Below are 19,729 nucleotides of genomic sequence, written 5' to 3'. Positions count from 1 at the left end.
AGGCCTCTTTAGGGTTGATTTGTTTCTTAGATATAGCCAAATACAGGTTAAGACAAGCAAGTTGGGAAAGCTGGTATGGGCACATCTGTTTAGTTGCAAGAGAGCACACAACCATTGAAAGAAATTAATTCCATCAATATTGTTCTTCCTTCACTGTCTTTGCATTTTACTTCTTCTATCACCCAAACAGCAATTTACACTTATGTCTTAATTGCAGTTCTTTTATATGGTAGAATGATACACAGATTTGAATCATGTATTAAAAAAATATATTTTTTTAATTATTTACTTTATTTTTTTTTAGACTTACTGAGAGATGTGTTTGTTTTTTCCATAGTTCTTAAAGTCAGTATTAGAATGGACAGTTCTTTTAAACATGAATGGATTACTCATGGATTAATCCATTTGATGTTATTCGAAGTTATATTTGAATCCATAATCAAAATTATTTCTAATACTATGTTCCAAGTTAACTGCGATATAAGGTTTGAAATTAGTATTATTGGAATTTAATACTCCAGCCTAAATTAAAAAACAAACAAAAAAATGCCCACCCTAACCTTATAACAGGAAGATTATTAAAATACATTTTCTCCTGTAATAAATATGACTTTGTTTTTATCTGTACATAAAAATTATGTTAGAGCCTAAAATCCTTTTTTTTGTCCTTGATGGTGGCTTTGTTATTGTAAATTAATTTACTAATAAATTGGTAATATTTCTTAAAAATCTTAATATTCATCTTGTTCTAGCATATACCATGATTATTTTTCTAGATATTCAACTATTTGACACTCACATTGAACACTATGTTTCCACTGAGGCAAAAAAACATATATAGTGATACCATAGTAATACTCAGAAATACTTAAATGTCTGAATTTATATTATGCTGGCCTTGAAATCCTCCTGTTATTAAAGAAATTGTTACTTTTCTTTGCAAAGCAATTATCTCCTATAAAATAGGACTTTCAGAACTCTAGATGTCACATATTATACTGGGGCTTCTAATTCTTTTAATACCATTCTGTAGATTTTGGCATACTACCCTGATATTAATAATTGTTAAAATACATAAGAAATGCACACAATTGTTTTCGGTCTTTGTTTTTCAGACCTTATTTATTTCTGTTTTTCTGTATACATTATTTACTGTTCTAAGGAAATTAAATAATAACAGAAAAAAGTACTTCCAGAGACAACAGCAAAGATCATTATGGGTACAAAGTAAAACATTCTTATTAGAAAATTCATATCTACTGGTCCCTAACCAGGTTAAAAAGTTTATTTTTCCTTTGTCTAATCCAAGACTAATTGGGCACACAATCACTTTAAAAACCTTGTTAGAAAAAAAGAAGTATTAATAGTCGTATGCACTCTAATAGAAACTGGACAAATTTGGATGTATAAATCCATAAATGTTATTAAATTCACTCAGAGAATCTGAGCCACAAACTGTTGGTATACACAGAAAAATACCTGAAAGATTAATCAGTTCATCTGCCCTGTTATAGTCTTCTCTGAGCACCATATTTTGGCTACCAGATGATCATTGATCTGACCCTATACATTGGCTGGGTTTCCCATACATGGGATTCATTAATAGCTCTGCGGAAGGCTGCCACACAGGAATACTGCCAGGACCATGAACCTCTCCAGATTACAATTAGACTTGAAGAATTAAGTTATGTAGCAACTAGGTATGCAAACTTACTGTTCTAACTCTGGATTCACACACTGGCAGGTAAAAAAAAAAAATCCTACAGGAAAAATTTTTGAGTTGCTTAGATAAGCTACAGGCTGAAAAATGTAATATTGAAGTTTTGGATCTAAAAAGAAATGCAACATTAAGTTATTTTAATAATTTTTATACATTTTTCTATATTTTGTTATAGAGAACTTTACATTTTACAAGTTTTTATTACAAATCATATTATTTTAAAAAGAAACAAAAGATAACACTGTAAGAAGTTACTTTAATTAAACGTGAAAATGCAACGACTTACAAAAGTAGTGTATATATCAATAACTTTGGGTAATACCCATCTGTTCTGTATACTTGCATTCCACTTTTACTCAGTCTTAACATAACGAGGGTAGTTAACATTTACATTTTTGTTTTGGGGCACATGCCAGTTTAATACGCTTGAGATTTGAATTTGTTTGCAGATTTTCAAAAACAGATCTTTGTAAATGTTATGACTCCCTTAGGTTCAACTGTGTGGCCAATCAGATGTGCTCTTGTCCATTCAGTTCAAGTACACCAATTAGAAATACAGTCAGATTTTTGTTCTGAATCAATAATTCATACTTGATATTTTTAAAAATGCACTCAAAGTAAAGATACAGTTTTTTCCCTTAATTTCGTCAATCTTTTTTGCACATAGGAAAACTACTCCAGGTTTTATAACATGAACCCAAAACATCAAACTTTTAGAAGGGAAAAGAAGTAACACTATGTATTTTATAAAGGTAGTATATAATAAAATACTGACATTTTCTGTAATGGTTATTAAATAAATAAATAAATAAATAGAACAGTAGTTGGGAACCAGCAGTAGAGAACAAAATGTATTTCTTACTGAAATAGAGAAGAAATACCCCTATAAAGGACTTCTTTTGGTTCTTCATTATACTTGAAAATTATAAGGGACAGAAAGATCTAATGTTGTCCAGGAAACTGAAGAAACTGTCATTAAATACAAACAGAACTGGGAAAACACAGCATGCTGAAAGGGCTCCTCTGAACTGACAAAAAATAAATTTCCGTTGACTATCTGCATTAGATTTTTTTCCAGAAAAGAGGCTGCTGTGGATGCAAAGGTTTCTAAATATTCCATTCATAAACCAGATGTCTCTTCTTCCTTGAGTCTGTAAATTTTGGAATGCATTTTGTCCTCCATCTACATTCAGGACTCTGACAGTATCAAAGGGAGTTCTGCAGTCTGCATCAGTGGGAGGCAGCCTGAGCTAGCAGCTGGCACAGAGGACTTGGACAAAAGCCTAACTCCCTCCACTAAGTCAATAGCAAAACCCTTATCAACTTGACTGCAAACTGGAAGTTGCTGTCCAAATGATTACTTTTCGAGGGGTGGGAAGATGAAAGATCAATTCATAGCAAGACATGGGACATACTGCTTGGCTTTCTGATGATTTAGTTCTCCACTTCTCAGTTTAGCATGTTCTTTCATATCCACCTCAGTGAACTGATTTGAAATTCGTAGATAATGCAGGTTATGTAACTGCAGCTATCCAGCTCTCATGAGTATTTGCGGCAAGACCTGACTCACCAATATGTGTACATGTGTGCACACCCACATGCACATATAAACCCTTCCCTTACTGCTTCATTCTAACAGATATAGTTGCAGGAATGGTTCTTTAAGAATCCAAAATCTTTCTCTGCTTTCAAATTATTGATTAAAAACTGATGGGACGTAAATATGGACTTCCTTTTTTAAAGGTAATAAAGCTATGTTTTAGTAAATAGCAGTTCAAATTGTGTGATATCAATATACTGCTTTTCAGATTGGTAAACAGTTCTTGCCATAGGTATTTGCTTTGTAAGAGCAGGATAATAAAAACAGGAATGGAGAAAGAGATCTTGTAATATAGCTTAAAGTCATATGCTGTTCTTCAGGATGAAGCACAAAGGCAACTAGAGCAAATACAATAGGAAAGTGACAGAGTACAGCATCAGAAATAACAATGCTATTCAGAAAATCAGAAAAACGCTAAATAATTTGTTAGCTTTGTTATCAATGTGTAGGGGTGGATTTCCAATACAGAAATATGCATTCCTTCTTTGATACTAGCAGCTCCAAGCATATGTTCTCTGAGCAGCCAAAATCCTGATCAAGCTGGAAATAATTCATGGTACTCAGGTACACTTCATGAATAGATAGCACACAAAAGTTGTTGGCATTTCTCCAGACGGTCATGGAAAATAAGAAGTTAAGGAAAGAGGATATAAACAATACACTATTCCAGCAGCTTCAGTGAGAGTTATTTCTGCTCACAGTTGCCCTGTATTTGGTCCTTTACTTTGCCTTATGCATTTGAAGTAAAATGTAAACACAGAATAGTAGATAAGACACAATAAATCTTGGTGCAATGACATATAAGGCACAACCTAAAATAATTGTTCATCCTTCCATAGCATGTTATTAACATAGCAAAGTAAAAATATGTATCAGCACTAGAAATTTGTAACAGTCAAAATATACTTCCCTCATTTCTATTGTAAGTACACATATATAACAATTCAAAATGCAAGTAACTCGTAAAGAACAAATAGCATACAATTTTGAAACTTAAAGTATTACTGTGCATAAAAGTTAGCAAACCACATATTCCTCTGCTGAAGAAACTCACAGACATATGTCAAAAGGTCATCTAAAGGAACATGGTAAAAGATTAAAAAGGAAAAAAAATCAAAGAGGAAAACAGCCAGTGTTCTTCCCAGCTAGGGTCGCTGCCTTACATAAGGCTACACTAGTGTAACAGGGACCCCTGCACAGTGTGTCTTCTTAGGAACTGGTTAGGGTGTGTGTATCTCCTCTTATCAAATGGCTTTTTACAGATCTTATCAAAATACTACATTTTCAAAACAAACTGGTTCAGCACGTAATCCATCACTGAATATGCATGTGTTCCAAAACATTACTCATATATGTTACCAGGTTTATGGAATCCAGAGTTCATTCTGTGCTTAATTATAGTTAGGATTTATCAGAAACAACAATAAGAATTCTTATTGTATGTAGTATATAATAATTTCTGCAGTGCTTTCTGGTATTTCGGGTTCATGCATGCAGGGTAACATTTAAGAAAAAGTGGATGTAGCAGCATTGAAAGAAGAAACAAACCAAAAAAGGACCTATTAACACATAATCACTACACTGAAAATCTTTACTGACTCAACCTCTCAGATGGACTACTTATGTTAACATTTTCAGGACACAGTTTTAAAAACAAGATTATTCACATGCAATTATAGGACTGTAATTCAAGAAAACAGAACATCTAAAGATAATGGGAACTGCAAAAGTACAGTAATTCTATGGAATAAGTCAATGAATGTCTGGTTTGCAATGTTTACAATAAGGACATTTAAAAGACCTCAAAACATTAACCTAAGTGATTAGCACTGTAAAAAGCTAAAGGGAAATGGATTATCTAAACATGGATTCTGTAAATTAATGGCTACTTTATTTCATTTTTTTAACACTTTGGTCCAAAGAACAGATTAATATTCTATTTTACAAGTAAAAGAGAGAATGATCCTATAGATAAAATTAATTACACTTATTAATTATCAAAATTCCTTTCACATTTTCAAGTCATCATCTCACATACCATGAATGCCTTCTCTATATTGACAGTGGAAACTTTGACACAGTCTAAATCTAAAATTACTGAGAATTCAGCATTATCAGACTAAATGAACCAAGACAATGCACTTTTCTTCCCTGCCTCTTAGATCTTCATGTGTCAGCCACAGTGTAATTTACCTAGTGATTTCTTTGCAGAAGTCAAGTAACAGAATCACAAAAACTCTGAGCTCCTCTTCAGGCTCTACCTCCTACTTCCTCCGTGATTTCAGGCATGTCACTTAATCTTTCTTTACTCTATTTCCTCTGTAAAAATGGAAGCTGTAAACCATCTTACTTTTCTTCTTTCACAGAGATGACTACTGTTTTCCAGCCCTTACATATTTGATACTGAAACATGGGCTACTTGAAAACACTATGCTGCAGACCAAAGATATGTTCATGTAGAAATATCTGAGCTAGCTTTAATGCAGGTATCTCAGGTGTGGCATATAATCTAATTATGATGGCATGGAAACAAATCTCCAGGGAAGAACAAGTGAGCCAAAATCTATGATGCTGCATTTTCACCACTATAGGTACTCTAGCTAAATTAAACAAAACATAAAACTTACTAGGTCACTGCACGTATAAATAAATAGTAAGCATACAGAGATCTGGTGGGGGGAAATAAAGGAATGAAATCTGGGGAATCAAAAATTAATATAATTAAAGATTTACAAGAAGGCTTTAAGAAACATAAGAGAGACCTGACATAACCAGGTGAATGGACATGAAATAGAACAACATAAAGGTCTGCTTAGAGATCATATGTGTAATTAATAACATAGGAATTAATATGAGAATGCTGTATTGTCCATGCCTCAAATGGTGAGAATACCTCTCCATCTATCCCTACCCACATTAGAAGAAATAGAGGCTCATGGCAAGAAAAAAAATAACAGATATATGATGATCAAAGACTGAAAAAAACTGGGAATATATATAGTTCAGAGGAAAGATAAATTCTAAGAAAGCCTAATAATCCACAGTATTTAAAAAGTAAAATGGAATACATTCATGCTCTTTCACACATAATGATAAAAAGGAACAGTCACTAAAACTGTTAAATAAGAGAAAAAAAGCAATTAAAAATAAAACAATTTTGATAGCCTTCAGAGGAATTTCCTGTTGAGAGATAGCCTTCAGGCCAGTGACTTGAAAAGGGTTAATGACTTATGATAAATTAGGTTCTTCATTATTATTACTATTTAGAAAACCATAATTTAAAGCACATGCTGGCCGTTAAGTGAGTAGGATAGATCATTCTGGTTTTGTTTTTTTACTTTTCCTCTGAGATACGTGGTATTAAGCATTGTCAAAAACAGAAGACTATTACTAAAGACCAGGAAACTAATTTACCATGTTAATGTCTTTACACATACATATATAAATGTAATAAAAATGTTCTCGAGAAAAATACTGTGCAATTTACGTTAAGAAAGTGCCATTCTAACAGCAAAATTAGAGAAGAAGGCTGCACATATGAGCAGAATTTCCTTGTAAGGAAAGCTCCAAGGGCAGGGGCTAAATTAACTCAGAAGTTACTTCTGGTTCTGCAGATTTTACTAATTAACAAGATCTTTGCATACTGAATTTTCACAGTCAATCTGCTAACATATTTTTTTCTTCTCCCCCCCCCCCCCTTTTTTTTTTTCTGCTGCATCTGACACCACAGCAAATCATCAGAACAAAACTTGACTCTACATCTGACAGTCATGTTGGTTGGTAAGTACTATACATCCTATTCTAAGAAAACCAGCCACTCTGCCCTTTATTGTTTTTCTTTCCAGCATTTTATCCTCACCTGAGAAAATAGAAAGAGGCTCTTACCAGCAAATAGAAAGCTGAATTTCCTATTTACTCTGTGAACTCAAACTTCTTACTTTTGCCTTAACTGCAAAATTTTTGTTTTCCTTAGTCATCTTAGCTTGTAAAAAAAAAGCATCAAATGTATCAGAAGGTTTAGCATACCGTGCTGAAACTTATCATTTCAAACTTTAAAATGAAAGGAAATCCAAAGCAATTAGTTATAACTGCATTGTTTCACACCAACTGAAATTAAATGCTAAATATTTGAAGTACTAACAACTAAAAACTAAGATAGCTTTCAAAGTGCTGTTTCCATGGAAAATTTGCATGAAAATCCAGTATAAATTCTGATTAAAACCTAACCAAGCTAAACACTGCAGATTACCTAAATTCCAATTAAATGTGACAAATGAACACTTGACAGATTTCAATTCCAATTCTATTTCTGTCAGAATGATCCATTAACATTGAAGATTACATTATCAGAATTTGAACAATACAGTTGTGCTTAAAATAGTTAAAATACAAGTGGACTTCATCAGATCACAGAAAACTGTCACTCAAATGTCATATTCTACATATACGAAGGAACAAGAGTGCATGCCATCCTGTTCTGTCATTATTTATAGATCAATGTTAACAAAAATTTCTGGAGGCGGATGACATGCCACTGTTGAAATCTTGTTTTTTAAAATGTGACAGGGAAATCCAAAAGTCTGTAGAGTATAATTTTCATCACAATGTCACCCACCTTTCAAAGGCCTCAGTTCAAGGTTTCATAAAGGAGAATGAACTCCTGATTACTATGCATGCCCTAACATGCAATTTTTTTTCATGGCAATTTTTTTTTCATTCACTTTTTCATGGAATAATATATTTGTGTATTTCTACATTTCTCTCTATTCTATCTATACAATAGTATTTTTAAAACTGAATCCAACAAAATCATCCTACCAAATATAAACTATAATCTTTTAAAAAATCAAAGTAATGTCTAAAATACTTTAATTATTAGAAAGCAATGTCAGTTTACACATCAACACAGAAACTTAAATAAACTGGTTTGCTTTAATTTTTGACCCCACCCAAGCACTCTTCGTTTTTGATTACACTTCAGTAAGTGCAATGATTTTCATTGGCTATTGAATATATTAAAAATTATATCCAATTCTGGCTCCACAGTTTTCCTACTATGGTTCAGGCATGCTCCATGTTAGCATACTTTCTGAACTCGGATTTTAATGTCTAGCAATCTACTACACTGCTGTATGTCCAGGGGAATTAACATATTTAGTATCATTACCTTAACCACAAATCTCACTACAAAACAGAAAATAAAATCATCCCAATTTAGGTAAAAAGTCTAGATTTTTTTTCTGACATTTTTCTAGTAATATCAGTATCACTTTCTGCCCTACCACACACCCAGAAAAATGAAATGTCAAGAGACAGATTCATATAAACAACCAAGGAGAATATATAGACATACAATTATACACATACATAACCTAATATATCTTCTTTTTAAATGGGTAATACCATCTTCCTTTTTGGTCAATTAGTCATTTGCTGTTTGGATATACATTATAGGCATATGTAGACTGCTGCAGCCATTCTTTAGTCATACATACTAGATTTGGTCATATGATGGGGAATAACATACTTTTATTGGGTCAATGTGTCTATCTCAGGAAAGACAAAAACCCAAGAACAATTACCCAGTGCTGTAATCTCTGAAAACCTGAAACATGCACTTAGCCAAACTAACTTATTCATTCTATAACAGAAAATATACCACCCTTCTTGCATATACCCACCAACTCCAATTGGATTAGCAAACCCATTATTTCTTTGGTTATCAAAAATCTGTACATTTTGACACATAATAATTTATTTTATTGTTTATGGGCAAATGAAAAAAACAATTAAGTCAGTGTCTGACTTCACAAAATTTTAGATGAAGGCCAATAAATGGAGAACAGTAAAACATTCAGGTTTTATGAAATACCTTTCAAACTGAAACTACTTTTTAAATTTCTAAATAGTTTTAGACTGAAAGAAAAACAAATCCTGATATTTATGTTACCTTTATTGTTCAATAGCTGGAGAAATACTATAGAATAAATAAGGATTCAGCATTTTCCCCTTCCATATAAATAGATACTGAATTTAAATGAGATGTTCTAAAAGTACTGTACAAAATAAAGTGTGAGGAAAAGGAAAGCCATGTTTTTCTTTTCTGTACAATGAAAAATGAACTTGACACTTGGTATTATTTTGAACATAGTCTATATAACGTTTCTGGGGAAACGGGAATTCTCTACAGTAGGGGGTTTTAATCCTACTTTCTTTTGCTGGTGCTGCATGTATTACATTCTGGGAAATTACCTAAGTAGTTGTTGAACCAAAAATGGAAGGAAAAGAGAATACATGTCCTTAATAGTCTTTTATCTAAAATGAAAATTTTGGAATTTAATTCAATTACCATCTTCCCAGCCCTCTACTCGCATTTTTTTTCAATGTTTTAACTGTTTCTGCAGTAGTTTTTAAATCTCATAAAGAAAAGAAATTGTTGGTTTTATTAGTAGTGTTATGTTCCATTAATTTGTATATCTGCATTTTAACAAACTTTAAAATAAAATAATTAGAATTTTAACTATTTAAATATTTTTTTAGAATTTTTTTTGGACTGACCTTTCACAAGTCTACTTAGTATCACTTGCTAGTGAGATTATGTGTGTGAATGTTGTGTTTGCCCCTACCATTTTCCATATGCTCTGCCTCACCAACACTGCCATCCGGCGTAGTCCTTTCGTAGTTGTCCTCTGGGAGTGGAAGGGCACCCAGTCTTGGCCCTGATGAACTCTTACTGCTTGGTGTTTCTGACTCCTCCAGACCGCTGTCATAGCAACTCTGCAATGACCCTTGATGCGGGTCCTGAGGCTGACTCACAACAGAAAACGTCACTCTACGAAATGGCTGCAAGAGAAAAGATTCTGAATGTCACTGAAAAGTTCAGTCTTTGAACAACTGATTCTCAAAACATGACTTAAGCAAACTAATATTTTAACATTTACCAATTACACAATTTTGTCTAAATTACATCAAACAGCAAGTACAGTCCTTAAAAGGCCAATGGACAGAGTATCAGTGGGTTTTTACTGTGATACAGTCCAGAACCTTCACGCAGTTTTGCATAACCTCCTTTCAAACGGCTGCATGAGCTAAGAAAGCTGGCTTATAATTATTTATAAATTCTCTACAGTTTCTTTTTAACGCAATAGTAATAATTTGAATGGAGTTTATATCAGACTGCATAAAGGTACTTGACAGTGTGTGTACGTGTAAGACTGCGTGGGTGGGTATAAATGCTCACCTGTAAACTATACCAAGGGTATTAACAACATGGTAGCACACCCATCAGCCTTTTGTAAAATCACTTCCTGTGGTTTTGAAAGCTAGTTGACATAAGAAAGGAGAGAAAAAAAGAAGGGGGGAGTGGGGGGTGGGGGGTGGGGGGAGGGTTCAGTCTCTTAGCTCCTTTGCCATAAAATTCAGTGCCTGGAGACAGGGTGTGTTGCCAGCTGACTTAATAAAGCCTTTAAAGTACTGTGAGCACAGCTGACACCACATGTTTCCACTGGGACTATACAAACATAGATTGTTAGAGATTTGTATTCATTCAAAACGACAGATATTACTGTTGCTCTGGAAGCCTACACACTGATCCCTGGCACCAGTGAGCATCCCAGGAAGTAGGAGAATCGATCCTCCACATTTCAGAGAACACTGAGGGCAGGTGGGATTTTTGGTAAGAAACTAGGAGATTCTCCTACGATTTCAGCTATACTAAAGCAGCAGTGATACATTTCAAATAATTTAATGGTACATTTGCAAAAACTTACTGTTTGCAAGGCGAGAAAACCACAAAGAAATGTATGATGTTCTAGATAGAACCTTCTAAACCAAACACCAACAGATCCATTTTATAAGACACTATGCAGACTTTCCTATGCTTAAAATGTGAGGGAGGTCTGAGAATGTTGCCCACCTTTGGATTCAGATATGTTTCAAGCCCTATGTTAGAACAAGACACAGGCATACATCACCCCCACTGGCACCTCTGGTCATTAGAGGGTGGAAACATATATGTAGGCAAGAAGGGAGGAAACAGCAACTCCAACCATTTACACAAGCCCTGAAGAACAGAAGTCCACAATAGATTTATAAGTAGAGGGGTGGGTGGAGTTTCAGTTAGAAATTTTACAATTTGTTTTGAAGACAGAAAGTTCTGAAGATATAATCAGTGCTGCTGATAAATAGATTGGACTACAAGTATAAAACTAAGTTTTCCTGGCACAAGTAGATCAAAAGTTTGTAAATGTGAGTGTTGCTAGAAATATGAGGAAATTCTAAAGGAAGAGTCATAGTATTCTCACGGTGAGTTTTTGACCTTTCAAAGTTTCCTTCTTCAGCTGCAAAGTGCTTTTATACCAATTTAATTTAGAGCTTTGCATCATGTCAAATGCAAGGAGAGGAGCAAAACAAAAGAATGGAGAGCACAATAATGCATATTAAAAGAGCACATTGATATTAGTGTAGAGTTGCTGCTCCTTTCACTAATGTGGAAACAGTAGAAAGCATAGAGAAGGATTAGAATTCCTATGTTAAGACACTTTATGTACAATACACAATTTGAATATCTTTTCCCCATAGATGCTCAGTAACATCTTTCCCCTCCAGGAGTATTCAGAAGGAATACCTTTGTTGAGCTGCACATGAATTCTAAAAGCTTTCCTACTGGTTCTGAATCATGCAGGAAGGATAAAGTCCTTTTGCAGTAGTCTATCCTTCAGAACATCTGTGCCATTTGTATCATATTTTCATATTTCAACAATAGCTTGTGTATGGTGTTATTGGTAATTTACACACAAGTTAATTCCCTTAGAGAAATAACTGAATAAATGTAAAGAAAGGTAAAGTGTCTTTATCTAAGCTAAGGTTTTAGATGTGAGCAAGTAATTTTCTATTTCTCTTTTAAAAAAAACAAACAAACAAAAAAAAAACAAACAACAAAACCAAACAACTTATGGAATTAGTGATTTCCCTTCATGTGCTTTCCACAGACAGATTTCTAAGTATATAAAAAGACGTCAGACCAAGAGAGTATTTCAGATCTTGTAAACAGACAGTTGTTTCCTTCCAATTCTCTGCAGACTATACTCAGATCACTTTAGAATACTTCCAAGTTAAGGTTTCACTAGTCCAGTAAAGTTTATTATTCTCATTACACTGACCAGACTCAAAGGATCTTACTGAAGTTACATTTATTTCTTCATATTACTACCATGTCAGGTGACCAGCTGCCATTCCTGCTTACATTAAAAATGAAATATTTTCGTGTGGAAAATATGGATTAACTATTTTCTAAGTATGCCAAAGTTGCTAGTACAAGCTAAATTGTACTTCTACTATTATTCTGGAAACAGGTCAGGGAACTGCCTAAGGATGTAAGAAAAGAAATGTCTCTTCACTCACACTCAACTCATTGGTGCAATGCCCAGGTGGATCCTAAGATCAAATTTTGCATCCTATCAGTCGTACTGATTTGAACAGTGCTGTGTTTCTAGGTCACAGCCAGAGCTACCATTCCTCTTGCTTGTTTCCCAGGCTGCGTACATTTCTGTACGTATGACATCCTTGAGGTGGACTCTCTTTCACCCTGTGTTGTTATTCTAGAGGTCTATCTTGAACCCACCAGCCTGCACCCTTTTGCTGTCTATCCCTGCCCACCACTTCCTTACTCATCTGTGTGTTGTAATTTCCCATCATGGCCATACCTAGTTTAAAGCTCTCCTCACAAAGGATGCCCAGCCTGGTGGCAAAGATCCTGTTACCAGGTTTGTCAGGTGGATCCTGTCTCTCCCCAGATGTCCTTAATGCTCCAAAAGGGGGTTGATTTGTCTAAAAGCAAAATTTCTGTTCAACAGGACTTACCTGCTCCTTCCCAGGCCTTTCACTGTTGGGACTGAGGAGAAACCATGAAGCCCCATGTGCCCTTCGCCCACTCTCCTTAGAACCATGTAGTGACCCTTGATACAGTCAACATCAGTTACAGTGCCACTAGTGCCCATGTGGATGAGGAGCAGCAGATAACAGACCAACTAGTGAATAAGCCTCAGGAGTCTCTGCAAGGCTTCGTGTATCTGAGAACCTGGCACATTGCAAACCTCCTTAAACAGCAGTCCAGGTCAGCGGATGGGGCCTCCACCCCCTTAGAAGAGGGTCTATCACTCTGATGCTTCCTCAGGCAGAGTTTCCACCTACTGTGTACAGCCAGGGCACTGACCCTATTCCGCAATTGCAAACCTGCAGATGGAAGAGCCATCTGCCCCATGCTTCAAGACATCACAAACCTACAGTCTTCCCTGTCTTGGGAGTCTCTCCAGTGAGCCCACCCTCTGGCTAGTCCTCTTCCCATGCAGTCAACGGGTTCAGGCTACATGGGTAGTATATAGATATATGTATGGGTAAATGTGTGGGTATATATATTATACTAGTATGCTAAACAGTATCCAGTGAAAATAAATTTATAGGCCTGCACAGAAGAAATCTGTTTTCAATTAAAATAGCTGGATATATAAGGAATATCCATATACTAGTTGTTGACGGGAAACTATGTTGCTTTAAAGTAAGATCTAGTGTAAATCATACAGCTTATCTTTGAAAAGATATAGTAAAATATATTGTTTTGGAATCACACAGACAAGCAAGAGTAATTTGTACTTTCTTTCTTATATTAAATATTTAAGTATACTAGTAAACTTACTGAGGATGTACCAGTAAGTACATTACAACAAATACATTTCAGGGAAAAAATGGAACAAATTTTACATGGTATAAATAGGTGCAAGACCATCAATTTCTACGGAGTTTAGTGAAATTCCATTCTAAAAAGTTGCCCATTACTGAATACTGATGATATCTAATGGATATATTACAATGGCTCCTAAACTTCCACTTAAGGATTTATTTTGACTAGAGTTCAAGATCTTCATGTCATAACTAATCTTATTGGTACAAAACCTAACTTTATAAATTCTTGTTTAGATCAGTACTTAAGCTGTGAACTGTTTGAAGGACCAAAACTTCATACAAGTTCCTGTATTCTGTAACTATACACCAGTTACTACTAAGTTCTGGACCAATGATGCAAACTTTGAGTCGCCCAGAATTTGGATTTACTTAGACCCTGTCCCGCAGGCTATTCCTGAATATCATGGTACCTCTCAAGAAAGGTATTAGCTGCTAGAGATACTGTGTCAAGCTGAGAAAACATGCAGATTAAGGAAGCAACTCCCGTAATTTCCCACAGAATGCTATGTTTGCTTGTTATCTAACCTTCCAGAGGAGACATTAAAATCTACATTTGAAAGGCCTTATCAACCTGATAGCCATGTCATAACCTGATAACTCTCAGAATCCCTTGATGCTGAGGACCTTTGGGTACAGATTGTCTATGAAGTAGTGAAAGTAATGCGCTGTAACTCAGAGCTAAGCATAATAGAATCTACCCTTAAAATATGAAGACTCTGCCCCTTATTCAGGTGTCTCCTTGGAAAAACACACCTGCAGGTCTGACCATGGATAACTGTAGCGTATGACAGTTAGGGACACCCAGAGACCCCACAGAATCCAAGGGTGGGATGCAAAGCTTATAGTTCATGGTTACCACACATCTACATGTTAGTCCTACTTTACAAAGTATTCTAAAGCCCACTTTTGGATAATCTCTCTGAAAATTCTAGAGATTTGATCTGAAGAGACAAATGTTACCACCCTCTTCTTGGGGTTTTGCTTAAAGGTTTTTCAGGTTTTATTCAATGCTTGTTTTATATATATATGTATGTATGTATGTATGTATGTATATTTCACCTACTTTTCCAGGTATAATCACCTCCCTGGGGTCCCGTTATGACAAAGATATACTGCACTATAAACACTTTGCATCATTTACAGTTACTACAAGAACAGAGTGATGCAACTTAAAATGGGAATTAAAAGAAACAGCCAAGTATTTAAAACCTTCTGTTCCCTTTCCCATTTAATTTTTGGAAATCATTCCCAACTAGATCACAAGCATAGAACACCTGGTTATCACATCTGCAGTTACCATAAGAACAGTAGTAATGTTACTTAAAATAAGTTTGGGAAGAACTATAAAAGATTTAGGACCTCTTTCGAGGATTTATGTCTTACCTAGATGGCATATAGAGAAGAATACCTCTGACATGAAAGTTGAGCTGTTTGATAACTAAGGCTGAAAATCCCTAAGAATTTCCTTAATTTTCCACTAAACTAAAAGAAATTTGATGTGCCTTTACTATGTTTTTAATAATGTTTTTTTAAAAATATCTGGGTGTACATCTTGCTTTTGTTCTTAAGTGCTGTAATAAGTAGAAATTATCTGACACAAAACTAACACACATATACTCTCCTCAGCAGAGCCAATTTAGCCCATTCCACAGAATATCAAATAACGCTGACAAAATCCTTCATGAAAGAATGATGTGCATGTTACTTGGTATTCTACAACATTTATTACACTTCAGTACAAACAACAGAATTCTGACCTCTAGATTGCATTACTTCTGAGAACCAGATCTTCCCAGACAAATGTGTTGCAAATTTTGAATGCATCATGATTAACAGAATAACATCATGAACTGTGCTTTTCTGATAAAAAGAAATAGCCCTTGATCATAATATATGTTTGTTACCCTAATAGTTAAGAAACACATTATTCAATTAATTTAATGGATTTTAAGAACAGAAAAACTTGGATAGCCACACTGTGTTTACTGTCTTCTCTCTGACATGTCATCCTTTCTGATAGGTAAAACACCATATATTTTAAAGTATATAATCTGGATGAACATAGCAATAGTCATAATAGGACTATTAGTCATAAAATAGAGTTTTTATATACTTCAAAAATTGACGCTAGACTAATTATAGCACCTATTTTTTACACCAAAAAGAATATGACATCTTAGAGATAAAGTTGACGAAAACACAAAAGTATGGGATTGCTATAAAATGCCTCTGAAAAAAACCTGTATATATGTATTCATGTTACTGTATGTGACTCATAGTAGTCCTTTAATTCTTACTAATGCTTAAATTAAATGATATTTAATCCTTATCAAAAAAGTTATGAGCACTAGAATGCTGATACGTAATAAATGCTTTTTATGCATCAATTGCTATAAATGTAAAAAAAACCTCTCCATAAACAAGAACATTCTTCATGTACTCTAATCTTCATTTGGATCCCAATCTGTAAAACATCTGAGGTTCCAAAGAACATATTTATGAGACAAACAGGAGGGAAGGAGGATGAATACCAGGCTTAATATGTCCAAAATGTTATTGTTAAGATTCTAGTTATCTCATAGATTTGTTGCAATGCCAAAAATAAGGATACAAGCTGCATTTTAACAAGGAGAAACAGACCACATCCTTAATTTTGTGTTTCCTTTGATTAAATTACATTAGTAACATTTCACAGAGAAATGGACATGAGAAATTTTCAGGTGCTGACAAAATATGGCACATAATAAGGGTTATGTTTAGCTTTATTGATTTTCAGTGCACGACATTTAATATAGTTCCATCTGCCAGCACTGTGAATCAACATGGTGGAGCTGTTTTTACCAAAATAAGCCCAACAGGTGTTCAATTTGTCCCTCCCAGCAAAACCACAACTCAAAGCCTTTGCTAGTCCCTTAGTAGAGACAGTCCTTACTAGATTTGCATTTAGTAAGAACGCAACAGGTCTGATAATTTTCTCCCTCTGAAAACTGATATCATATTTTCTGATAACAGCATATGAAACTATTCCTAATTGTATCTGATCATGGAGATGATCAGATACACAGAGAAAGTATACACCTTTGCATTACACCCCAAAGGCATAAAAGTCACTCTTTTTCCCTTGTTTCAACTCTATTTCATAAACCAGATATTCTTTTCCCCTCAGTAGCAGAACAAAACTCACTGCAATGTCAAAGACATGTACTTCTTGCAGATTGCACTAATTGAGCCCTATTAACTTATTCCACGGCATAGTGTTTATCTTAGCCTGTATTAATTAACTCTTCCCTATCCAAACTAGAATGTAAAATCATATTGTACTTTAAAATAATGAAAAAGCCTAATTTCTTAGCTTGGCATTAGAGACAGACTGTGGATAGAGTTGGTGAAAAGCAATATACCATATATAGCTGCGTGAGGCTTAATTGTTCACTTTTTCACCATTATGAGATTATGAGGGTGATTTTCTTTTCATTTCCCAAAATTTCTAGTTTTGCATTGTATTTCTGAATAATTCACATTGTTTATGGATTATATTCTTTCATGATTTCTGTATAGAAATTATTATCAACCTTGTAAAAGCTGACTGAAATTGTCAGTTCAAATCCTTGCACAGTTGGACTGTAATGGTGGGGTGGAAGAGTGAATCCTTGTTATGTTTTATTGAGAGCTAGGATTGCAACCATCAACCCTTTCCCAGCCAGTTACCTCACAATTGATTCTGGATACAAAGTGGATGCACTAAAGTGTAACAAGGAAGAGTTGGTAATTTTCTCTCTTAATTGCTTAGCACTTGGATAAAAATGGCAAGATTCTATCAGACCTTCCTGTTGTCACAACACCTACATCACAAAAGAATCAGGAGCAGCTTAATATGTTGAGAAACACACACACACACACACACAAAAAAAAAAAAAAATAGTGCAAACTGTGTACCTAGCTAATGCAAGCAAAATTGTTTTAAATATTTCTACTAACTTATTCACCATTAGCTTGGGCATTACCCAAAACCCTGGAAGATCAGGAACTAAGGTTCTTATTTTTCCCTAACTGTCAAACCAGATTACTTCCCACTTTAACAACATGTGGTATCTTGAGCTATTCACTAGGATTTAAGCTCTGGAGATCACATAGTCAACCCTCCTGCTCAAAGTAGGGTCACCTAGAACACTTTGCCCAGGGCTGTAATCAGTCAGGTTTTTGGTATCTTCAAGAATGGAGACTCCACAGCCTCTCCAAGCAACCTATTCTGCTGTTCTGACACTCTTATAGTAAAGAAGGTTTTTCTTGTGTTTGAATTGAATTTCTGTACTTCAGTTTGGCACTGGTGATGAGTCAAACCTAAATAATAATTCCTGTTAGCTTCAGAAAGTCAATCAATGTCAAGCTGCTTGTAAGACACAGTGACTCTGAGATATGTATAGAGTAGATCTGCAAAATAGGCAGAAGAGATACATCAACTCATCATATAAATCCAAAGTGTTTCTTTAGTAATTTAATTTTGATAGAAGATGTCTTTATCCTTTTCTTTCTATTCATTCTTAATTGCAGGAAGCTTGTTGGAAGACAAACAAAATATTAATGAACAATTGCTATTCTGCATGAATAGTTTCAACCCACACAACTCTCTCCCCCATTCAAACCACATATTTCTACTGTTCTAAATTTCTATCATTGCAGTTAACATAAAATTGCCAGGAAATTAAATTAAGCAGGCATTATTTTTCAGTGAGAAAACTGAAACACCTGAGACAAGTTATTACAACAGGAAAAGAAAAGAGGAGAAACACACTGATCAGATTAATGAACTTTCTCTTTTAAATTTAGCAAAAAGTAGTAACTGCAGTTTTAATGCAATTTTAAATACAGGTTGTATAAAATAAAAAATATTTTAATTTTACAGCTCTGTAGCAGGCATTACATGTGATGAACTGTAGTTCATCAGCTATCAGGTAAGAATTCTGCTCACATTATTATTGCCATTTATTTTGGTAGCAATTTTATTAATTGTAGTTGCAGTACTGAGCTCCTGATCACAAACCAGAAGGATATTTTGTTTGTTTTGTATGAACATAAAATACAAATCCACTAATATCTATTTGCTTAAGCCCAAGGCTACATGTTAAGATTTGATATTCAAGGATAATATTTCATAATGCATTTTACATTATGGGCATCTTTACTGTAACATTCAAACATACACCTTTCCTTTAAGTTCAGTGGTTTTCTCAAATATACTCTCCTGCATGTTATGCAAACTTGCCTTTCTGAATCACAGCAATGACTTCTGAACAGCCCCAAATCCTTTTCATTCACCTCACTATGTTCATTAAGTAGATTCCTAATGACTCTTATGTCTGTTACAAGTAAACAAATAAAACACATGTTAATTTTTTTCGTGAATATCATCAAAGAATACACCAATAATTTGAAGAACATCCGTTTCTCAAAGACACAATACTCATTTGTTCTAGAACTCTCATACCAAAATTAACACATAAGTTCATCTAGAAAAATTAAACAAGATCTACAAGGCTTTAAATGAAGCCCATATTCTTAGTATTTCACAGGAACTCCTCTTAGTAGCGATGGAAAAGTAAGCATAAATAAACTAAGGACAAATGAGAATCTGTAGCAGTAAGGGTCAAAATAATTCTATAATACTCTTT

The 19,729-nt window shown here is 34.5% G+C and overlaps 1 protein-coding gene across 2 annotated transcripts in view; it reads right to left on the bottom strand.

The window, feature by feature from the left end:
- Positions 1-19,729, bottom strand: part of PCDH7 (protocadherin 7) — a 284,000-nt gene that overhangs the window by 136,734 nt on the left and 127,537 nt on the right. The window contains exon 2 of one of the 2 annotated variants that reach the window (XM_056350119.1): positions 9,971-10,163. In XM_056350119.1, coding sequence (XP_056206094.1) covers positions 9,971-10,163 — 193 coding nt within the window. Of the gene's footprint in view, positions 1-9,946; positions 10,164-19,729 lie in introns of both variants that reach the window. The other variant, XM_056350111.1, reaches the window with a different exon arrangement.

This window comes from Falco biarmicus, chromosome 1 (genome assembly GCF_023638135.1).
Source record: "Falco biarmicus isolate bFalBia1 chromosome 1, bFalBia1.pri, whole genome shotgun sequence".
Lineage (NCBI taxonomy): Eukaryota > Metazoa > Chordata > Aves > Falconiformes > Falconidae > Falco > Falco biarmicus.
This window is presented reverse-complemented; position numbering and strand designations above follow the sequence as displayed.